The sequence below is a fragment of the Bidens hawaiensis genome, unplaced genomic scaffold (genome assembly GCF_021521415.1).
Source record: "Bidens hawaiensis isolate Kalapana, Puna unplaced genomic scaffold, B.hawaiensis_p1.1 tig00057670_1, whole genome shotgun sequence".
Lineage (NCBI taxonomy): Eukaryota > Viridiplantae > Streptophyta > Magnoliopsida > Asterales > Asteraceae > Bidens > Bidens hawaiensis.
The window spans coordinates 1-10,789 of NW_027500389.1; the positions used below are offsets into that span (position 1 = coordinate 1).

The window sequence follows — 10,789 nt, forward strand, 5'->3', positions numbered from 1 at the left end:
ACCAATTTTCACGTTTACACTTCGTTACAGTCACTTAAACATCATATACACATTCTGTCCAGAAACTGTTTGCATCCAAACTCAACATAATAACAATCTATGAACTATCATGCATTCATATAACCCTCTAGAATCCATAAACACCATCCATGCACATCAAGTACATATTACATACTTGATTAGGGTTTGTGTTTGAACTCAAATCAAAGATACAACAATCAACATGCACAAGATTCAATCTAGTTATCAAATCATCATTCAATCAACCACAATCATATTAGCTATATACATACACAAAATCGGCAGCTTAGGGTTTGTGGTTAACCCAACAACATCAAAATCAAGCAACAAGAATGTATAGGATGATCAATTATACCTTCCTAGCACCTAGTTCTTCAATCACAAGCTTGATTTCTGGTTGAATGTGTGTATAAGGTGGACGGAAGCCAAGGGTTCACAAGGAAGGAGCCGATCGGAGCTTGGGGTTTGTGATAATAAGTTAGGGTTAAGTTATTAAGGCTATATTTATAGACATACAAGTTACACTCAAGTCCCTCCACTTTCAATTGTTGTTTTTCTAACTTAACTAACTAGTTTACATCTTGAGTTAATGTTCATAACCATGTTATCACGTAACACATAAGTCTAACACATAATTATCACATAATTATTGTTTTGTCGTTTTTCGTTTATTCCTCAATCGTTTGCGTCAACTACGTTTTGCGTTTCGGTGCAAATCCCGAAAGACTACACATGTAGTAAGTGTTAAGCGTCATTTAAACCCTAGTTTAAATGTAATGAAGTGTGCGTTATAGATTCAATGATCTTAAGTTTGAATGACGGAGTTGAGTTAACGGAGTTAACCTGAAATTGACGATTGTCACATCTGTGACGAGCTAACAAACCCCAAGCGTTCAAGCACACAATCGATTGGATCTTCAAATATTTGGTCCGTCACATTTCGTTAATATAAACGAACATACAAAACATATGACCTATCATAACACAACAACATTTTAAGTTCTTAATTTGATTATAATTTATAAGATCGTATATCATTGGGGAAATAGCTTGTAAAAAAATTGAATTAACAGGGTGTGTATCTTCATATGGTACTATCAACATGATTCACAAGGACGAAGTTGTCATCTCTCTCAAACACTTTCCTTAGAAGTGATAGTATGCAAGTAAAATAAGTAAGTACACATTAATAAATGCTTGATAAAATATGTTATCATGCATAGAGATTTATTATAATGTTACGTACCTGCAATGGTTGGTTCTGGATTAATGCGGCTCGTGTCAAGGACAATTACGGACAGTGTTTTTGTGTCTGGAACAACACGTTTGGAACAATAATCGGTCTAAGAGGCTAAGATGTTATTAATGAGTTTCTCAGTAATAATTATGTGTTGAGGCCCATGTATCTAATAAAAACCAACTATTAAAACATGTGAGTGCGTTACGGAAAAAAAAAACCTTTAAATGTTGAGGACGTTAATTAACAACGAAATAAACTAATGCCTTCAAAAGTTTATTGAAAAACAAATTAGCGTAAATATAACATATAACGACGCATTGGAGTGGTAAAATGCAAGAGTTGTTATGATGTGGCCAGCTTTCTAGCATCTCGTCGGGTGTTGGTGTTCCTTGTTACCATGTATTGATAGTAGCATGTTCGAGTATAGGTTAAACTCGCAAAAAATTTAGATGAAGAAGAGACAATAATTTTACTAATTTTTCATTCATTGCTCAAACGAAAAAAACACAAATTTATACGGATGGAAAACAAATTAAAGAACACACATTTTTCATTCATTGCTCAAACTAATAATTTGGCATGATGTCCCTGAAGACATGGATGTGGACCAGTTAATAATTTGGCATGTGTCACAAAATATAGTTGTAATCAATGAACGCATTAGTTTTTTGTCACAATAACTACAAATGCGATGATGCACAGTGGCGGAGTCAGGAATTTGTTCCTAAGGGTTCGGGATTTTTCGATGCTCGATTTTTTCCGGAGTCTACAAGAAATTTTTCCTGTTTGGAAATGCTTGATCTAGTTTTTATATCTTCTGAGTACTTGTTTTAACAGTAGATGAAATGACATCGTTTGAGTTCTGTTAGTTTTGACTATAGATACAACACTCGACTTGTGTCAATACTCGGCATCAGCCTCATTACGCCCCAAATTTAACCTTTGTAGTAATGCTTTTATATTTAAATGCAGGCTGAAAGCTTGTGACATAGAATGCAAAAACTTCAGCTGAAACTTTATACAACAGAAGCATGATCATAAACTTTCGGATGCTTTGTGCTATGCAATTACTTTGACCAAATTTATAGTTGAAGTCAAAATAAGTATCAATTTCATACATACTTTGTAAGTACCCCACCCGTGAGTTAATTGAATTGCAATATATGTTAATAAATCTTTAGAGCAATTGTAAGTGTATTCTGTTGTGTTTTAAGGGTTATATCTGTAAATTCGCATATGCAATTACTACTATTTTGATTTTATATTTGTTGGTTAATTAGGTACATAGACAATAGATTAGTTTGCTGGCCGATTCCACAAAAACTATCAAACTGGAGCGAATTAATAACAAATGTGGGTCGAGTCAAGATGTTGAAAATGAAGATATGAGAAAGGCGGTGAGTGATTGTTTATAAATAATTTGATGGTTTGTTTGTGTTTAACAATTATCTAAACATTTTATTGTTTAACGTTTAATTGTAATTTGACGGTTGTCTAATGATTTGTAATTTATTGGTTTATGATTTTAGTCACTAAAAGAATGAAAATCTTAGTTTAAAACAGTTTTTTTATTTTGCATTAAACCTGAAAAATGAAAAAAATAAAATAAAAAAAAGAAAACTGAAAACCTATAGTGACGACTTGTTGTCGCTAAAGAGTGAATCTATTTTATTCCACAAAACCTATGTGACGACTTGTCGTCGCTAATAAAATATAAAACTTATTAAATATTTATCTTTATTCCGCAAAATGTTAGCGACGAAACATTATAAAGACGACAAGTCATCGCAAAGGTATGCCCTATAGCGACGGCGCTGTAGCGACGACTTGAAGAACTATAGCGACATCACTTAGGTGGCGACAAAAGTTGCGACAAATTGCCATTGCTAAAGGGTATAACGACAGCAAGCCGTCGCTATAGGGCGTCATATCAGAACAGAATTTCTTGTAGTAGCTTTCGGGCCGGATAGGTCGGGCTGGTCATTCGACCAGATAAATAAAGCACAATATCACAATCATAATAAAATACATGGTCAACATTCAATAATCATATATAGTCATATTAATTAAAAAAGATATTACTTATTATTATTGTTCCAGACACGCTTGCATATTTTGAAAACGATTCATAACATCTTCAATATCAACTTTTAAAAAGAAGTATTTTCAATATAACAAATGCAAGCATCATTCATATAACCGATTGAAGCCTTGAAGTCTTAAAGCCATCCAATAAAGAGTTTGCCGGCCATTGTTGTTGTTTGGTTGAAGCCTTGAGGGGAACTGACCAAGTGTTGACGACGAGTAGACAACGTCGATAGAAACACAAATTTATCGGTCATTCTTTTATTTTTTATTTAATTTTTATTTAGGTATTATGTTAATTAAGAATAGTAATTAGGTTGGGTTTATTCACCCTCTTTATGAATAATCTGGGCTTTTTAATAATCTATATATGAGTTACTACTGGCCCGTTTAATTTTTGTTAGTAATTTTGATAGTTCTTTTAAAGCTTTTTATAGTTTATAAATATAAAAAAATGATATATTACTAATAAAATTTAGCTAAATTTTTCATAATCAATGAGTTCAAATGTTTTTTTTAAATGATACTGGGTTCGTTTACCGAAAAAGAATAGGTTCGCTAGTTAATTCGATACTATAAGTTATAAATGAAACCCAAAAAAAGACTGGGTTTGGCCGAACCCGGTAACTCCTATGTGGATCGACCACTTACGATGGACAATGCGATCCTAAAATATTAACATACTATATTTAAAGGGGATTATTTGTTAATCATCATAGGTATGCTGCATCTACATATTGCAACTAGGGGTGTTAATCGAGCTCGGTTGGTGGGCTGTTTTTTCTTTTTTCTTTTTTTAACAAAAGATTTACTTACAACCCGACCCTATTAAGTATTAAGGGAAGTGGCACCAACGTAACCAAGATAAATGTTAAAATTTGTCTTCATGATAATACTTGTGTGAATATATAGGATACATTAATCATTTTAGATTGGCTAGTGCTTGATTTTGCTAAGAATATAAATAAAAAAACTAAGAGCATCTTCACTCATTGGTTTTTGGTGACATGGTATGGGGTTTAGATTAGTTTATGGGTAGAGACAAATGTTTGTGTTAGGTTTGGTTTGCATTCTCAAATGTTTGGGAGGTGGGTTTGTAGTGGCCCCACCACAACCACTACACATAAATCATATATATACATATTTATTATATTTTAATGGGGTTTAGATTGGTTTATAGATGGAGAAAAAGTAGGGTTTTTTGGTGAAAAGTGACAAGTGATTTTGCCTCAGTATATGATGTGGCGATGAGATGGATATTTAAATTGGTTTATGGGTGACACTATCAGCCTCAGTGTTTGTGTTTAATTAAAAAAGTGACAAGTGATTTTGCCCGACAATGTTAAGCACATATTAGCAATAAACAAACATGGGAAAGACATGTTCTTAATTTTTTATTAACCGGGGAGACATTCAGTGGTCAGTACGTCGTCACTTTGATTGATGAGTTTGGAGTTCATTAAAAGATAATTTAATGTTTAAATCAAGATTTCATTTTTCTAATTAACTAATTTGTATAATTGTAAGATTCAAGATTAACTTAATGAGCTGCACTGGTAATGGCATGTCTATAGTCCATTTGACCTAAATAGTTGTAGTTGATTTTCGCGACGATTTAGTGATATCTTCGTTAATTCCGTTGCTACACAGGAACGACTAAAAGAAAATGAAGAAAATAATTTTGAGTATAGAATTAGTGATGCGATTAGTAACACGGTTAGTAACGGAGTTGAGGAAGTAGTAGCAACACCCATCACAAAATATACGTATTTTAAGGTTTAATGCCATGGTAGATGTTAATAAGTTATATCAGGTTTTTTTCAAAGACAAGTTTCATTAAAACACAAGCATACTATCAAGAAAGACGTTAGAAAGCCGCACAAACATAATATTTATCTCCCATATTACGGGGTTGTTTTTATTTTTCGTTCCTAATATCTATATATTTTTTGAATTTTAATTTTATTTATGTAAGGAATATACTTATAATTTGATGATAAAGGGGTTTCACAAATAAATAAGATGTTATTATCCGTTTAAAAGCTATCTGGGTTTAGTGAAACCCATGACCCGCTTATTTTTTTTACTATAAAATTGTTTCTTAATATAAATAACATCTTTTTTTAAAAAAAATTGGATATTAATTTTAGTATATTTCAATTTTATAGTATTTTCATATCAAATATTTGATAAGATTAAGTTTTAATATAATAAGATGCTATAACCCGTTTAAAGATTATCTGGGTTTGGTGAGACCCATACTCATAAATTCGGGTCAAATGCATGAGAAGCCTTCATTTACAAATAAAACAATACGGTGACTTGAGAAAATGTAGTAAGCAACCAGAAAGCTTTTAAATGTTTCGTTTATATATATATTTAAGATAAGATATAAAAACCTTGAAGACAATTATAACAAATTATACAGAGATTAATTTGAGACAATTGAATAGGAAACAATTAACATATATTAGCAACAAGACCATAGATTACACAAGACTACAGATGCCAGCTAGAACCTTAAAAACTAACTTGTGACAGTTATGCAGCTGTATATGTCTAATTAGTAACCGCATACTTCTTTGAAACAACACATCTAAAACCTTAAATCAAAACTAACTTGGGACACTTGTAAGCTGGGAACATATACAGGACATGCTCATTTTAAGACCAAAGATTTCAAGAAACATCAACAAAACAAAATGGCCACACATTGCTACAAAACATTATCATTGAATGTCACAACATTATAAGTGGTTCACGGTTGTGAGTGAAACAAGAGAGGCTTTGTACCACACAAACAACGAATAGAGTTCATGACCGAAGACGTAAAACATAGAAACATGTAGGACTCAAGTATTAAAAATTTGTGATGGCCTTATTGATGATGCTTTATTTGCAAAAAATATTTTATTAATAACTTGTAAAGTTGTTTCTTTGGACCTTTGTCACTAAAGTTTCACAACGTTAGAGGTTGGTCCATCAAACTTTGATTTTCTTTAAATTTTTGTCACCAAAGTTTTGCATATTTAGATGTCAGCCTCATAACTTGGGTAACATAAGCTTAAGGCACAAAACCTTTAGCCTTTCAACGTTAGCACAATAATTTTACAGTTTTACAACAAAAACTTTTACTTTCAACCCTCAACACAAAACTTTTAGAAATTTTTACATTTTCAACTTTGGCAACAAACCTTTTACACATAGCAACGCGTGTCAGTTTTCAAACATATAATACATTTAACGCATTCTACTGCAACGCATGGGTGGAAGCGACAAAAAATAATATGTTTATTTTCAGTAATTTTAGTCGTAGGTTGTCGAAAGTGTGCACTAGCGACCTAGAAGTCATTGCTAGATACGTCGCACATAGCGACTCAAAGCTATCGTATTACCATCGCATTTTGCAACAGTATAACTCCATTACAAATTTCGTTTACATTTTCCCGATTTTTTTTATGTAAGTTAAAACCTTTTCTTTCGACAATCATTCTCCCAACACTTTTAGCAAAACTCGATTACAAAAGTTTGAAACATAAATTAAGGTACGTAACAATATATAAGTTATGCACTCTCTAAACCATGAAATGAAGTATTCCACAACTTAATTTACTTGATTTAATTTTCCTAGAATTTGGAAAATGCATTGATCACAATACAAACCAAGATGGAATTTAACATCAGAATATTCATAATACTAAAAGTTAGTTGCTCAAAGTCTAAGAGATAAATCAAGCTGGCCAAAATCTTCATCAACACACTCATCCTTAAAACTATAACCACTAGAACTAAACCTTCCAACATGTTCTTGATGGTTAATCCCGGTCACAACCAGCGGTTGCACTTGCACTTGTCCACCATAGCTCGAGCCACCAGAACCCGATCTTGATGTGGGTTGTAGTTGGCCGAAGTACGCTGAATGAGTTTTAACAGTTGAAACGAGTTCGCGGTTCTTCTTAGCTAAGTTTCTTTCTATTTTATGAGCATTTTGGTGGCCTCCAAGTGCTTGTGAGCTGTAGAATTTTCTTCGGCAGTAGTTGCAAGGAAAAACTCGTTGTTTGGGGTTGTTTAGAGGGGATAAATTAGTCGATAACGAAGGCGAATTGAGATCGTTTTCGGGTAAGTTTAGATTGAAGAAACTCATGGCTTGGATGTATAATAAGGAGACTTTGAAAATGCTTTGTTTTGGTTACGTTTTATAAGGAGTTGATGGTGAGTGTTGGTTAATAGAAAATTGTGGATAGAGATATCTGGGAGAATGAGTGGGAAGCGAAGAGTTGTCGCCTCCATTAGAGGCAACCATGGAGTCTCTTGTCGGTCACAGTTTCTCATTTTATAACATGAACTAAAATATTATTATACTAGTTTTAGAGCCCATGTCACACACGAGATAATTCTTATAAAATTATAAGTAAAACAAATAATTACATAGCGTATATGAAAAAAATGTATTACATCTATGTTTGTATCTATATAATGTGTACATAAATTGATTTTATTTATATCGTAAAATCGTACCCGATAATGCTTCTTTCTATTGAAAAATTCATTCTCGGTGTCATATACGTATAATTGAAAGAATTTGGTTATGAACCAATTTCGAAAATAAGACTTCTCATACGATAGTAGTTCTAACCACTCAGCCTAAATACAAAAGAGGCGTTACCTTTATTGATATATTTATCAATTTACCACCCATCAACTGAAAGTAGGATATTAAATTGTAGCAATGGATGTTCTTCAAGAACTATGTTTTTCTAAGCTACACCATAAAAAATATTTTGATAAGTTTCAGAGGGCTTCTCGACTTTGTCATAATGACAACATAAAAATAACATATTAACCCATTCAATTTTGTGAATATTTTGTTTCATTTAAGCATAGTTTTGCATGACATGTTTTCCATACAATGTTCTGATCACCATTGAAGGAAAAATTAATGTTGACATAAGTATTTCAAATTTGATAAAAGTTAGAAGCATTGATAGGCATAGGGGTGGCATGTCGAAAGTGTTCACAATCTTTTCTTAAATTTTAATAGTTCAGGGAAAAATAGTCAATTTGCCAAATCCCAAACCTTTTGATTATTTCAAAAAATGCCCTTAAAAATAAACTTGAAACCCGAATCATGTTTAAAATTCTAACTTTCATACTTTTGACATAATAAAGTCAAACTTTGAACTCATAACAAATTTGACGATAAATCTATTTTGCATTCTCAAACTTTTAAAAATACTCAAAATTTTCATTTTTGACCCGTAACAAATTTTGACCTAAATGTAGTTAACTTGTACCAAACAATCTATTTACCAACTTTTGACCCATAAAATCAAATTTAACTTCCACAAAAAAACCCAAAACAATTTTCATTTGAGAAACATGATTTGTTGCTGATTTTTGAAATTCGTCAAGTATTTTAAAATATATAGTAAAATAATATGTAAATATTTATATTTATAAAAATATATAGATATTATATAAATATAATGTAGAAGGAAAGTGAATAATTATTGATTTATTACATATATTAGGATATATTAGTTTTGTAGGAAAAAAAAATTGTAAGAATTAACCAAAACATGATAAGGGTCCACATTTATTTTACTTTATTAGAATAGGTAGATATGTATAGAGAGATCATATCACTAGAAAAATACACTTTGCTAGTTTTTAGTTTTTTTTTATCTAAGGACAACTTTCATTCAAAAAAGTAGTAAGACGCGGTTGGAGCTAAACAAACAATGAAAGAGAACTACAACAAAAAATTACATCAATCTTTCCATAACAAGCTACGTAATTTAGATTAACTGTTAATCCAAGACTTTATATCTTCCATCGTTTTGGATAAGTTCACTGAAATAAACTTATTAGAAATAAGTTTTTCCCATGTTTTACTAAAATAATTCAAAGTTTTTTATATATAAATTAGGGTTAGGTTATAATAGAAAATATAGTTTTCGTAAGAAGGATAAGAAACAATCTTATCAATTTATTTTGAACATGGAGGGTTGAGATTAGTTTAGGGGGAAATCATGTGTGAAAATAAGAGGAATGGCATAAAAGAAATAACACATTTGTTGACTTTCTCTTTCCATATGCAAGGCACATGGCAAATTCCCCCATCATTTTAAAACGTCCATAACTTTTTTATGACGTTTTCATTGAAAAACAAATTCACCGTAATATCGAGTGACTTTTTATCTTTTATATGAGTACCATATTTAATATAGAAATTAAAAAAAATAGTGGGTTTTTTACAAATTGTGTGATTACCAAATTGTGTTACACAATAGTATTTTTCATTGTGTTTTTTATTGTGTTTTTATCATCGTGTTTTTTACATTGTGTCATACAATTGTGTTTTTTTTCATAGTGTTTTTTTCTATTGTGTTTTTCAACAATTGCGTACAATATTGGTGCTTATGGAAAGCTAAGAATGACTTTGTGTATAGAGGTGTTGCGGTGCAATGTAACAAATTGGTAAAGGGACTTAAAATACTAGGGTATTTGTGGGTCAAGAGTAGATCAAATTTGTCCGGGTTATCATGAAAATATGAAGTAGTTTCAATTTTACTTTGTAATGTGGGTGGTTGTTTGTTTGTGTTAATTAAGATTTAAGAGAGCCTAAAATGTACTGCATTTTTAATCAACCCATAGTTAACTACTGTCACAATACATATATCGAATTAAATTAAACTCCAACTCAAGAACATCAGGAACTTACAGATTAGACTGCAAATCTGTGATTAATTCCTAAACTAAATCTTCACCAAAGCGAATGAGTCCAAAATTACAAAACAATCTCTCAAATGAACACTCGTATTACAAAACAAGAATCACCTAACAATCTAGAGAAGGTTATGAACGAACCCTAGAATCATTGATGAACATCAACAAATAAGAGTAAACAAGCATCCTTTTAAACGTTTTCATTTCTTTAAGTATTGCACTTCTAGTCTCTAATCATCCAGCAACTTCACTTAATAGCCCCTCAACTTGACAACTTTTTATATCCAGCCCTTCTAGTTATCAGTTGTCCGGTCCAGGCCTCCATCTTCTAGTATACTACGAATAATATTTCAAGTTACCAAACTAAACTCAAGTTTGCTAATGAATTGACTACCTTTTAACAACTACATAGTATTTTGTTTATTTAATTCGTATTTCATTAAAACTTTTGACCAATCCGATCGATGTGCTAATGTGATGGTATAATAAATAAACATGAGACACCAATTTAAAGGAATATAATATGACCAAGAATCTTGCATCAAGATGACTTCAAATCTTACATTGATTTCAGAAATTAAGTACAAAATGGTGATGGGAATAACGTTTCAGTTTAATATTATTGCAACACTTTGTCATCAATTAAACCAGCAAGAATGATTCCTTTACAAAACACACACATGATATGATAGAATTGTTACCGGGAACTTAGCC

General features: G+C 31.5%; 1 protein-coding gene across 1 annotated transcript; it reads right to left on the bottom strand.

The window, feature by feature from the left end:
- Window positions 1-7,058: 7,058 nt before the first annotated feature.
- On the bottom strand, window positions 7,059-7,490 carry LOC143601953 (zinc finger protein 2-like). Its single transcript, XM_077079219.1, has one exon. It carries the CDS (start codon window positions 7,488-7,490, stop codon window positions 7,059-7,061), a length of 432 nt encoding a protein of 143 aa, XP_076935334.1.
- Window positions 7,491-10,789: the final 3,299 nt, after the last annotated feature.

Excerpts from the sequence above, each read along its gene's own strand:
- LOC143601953 (XM_077079219.1), bottom strand. The coding sequence starts at position 7,490 with ATGAGTTTCTTCAATCTAAACTTACCCGAAAACGATCTCAATTCGCCT.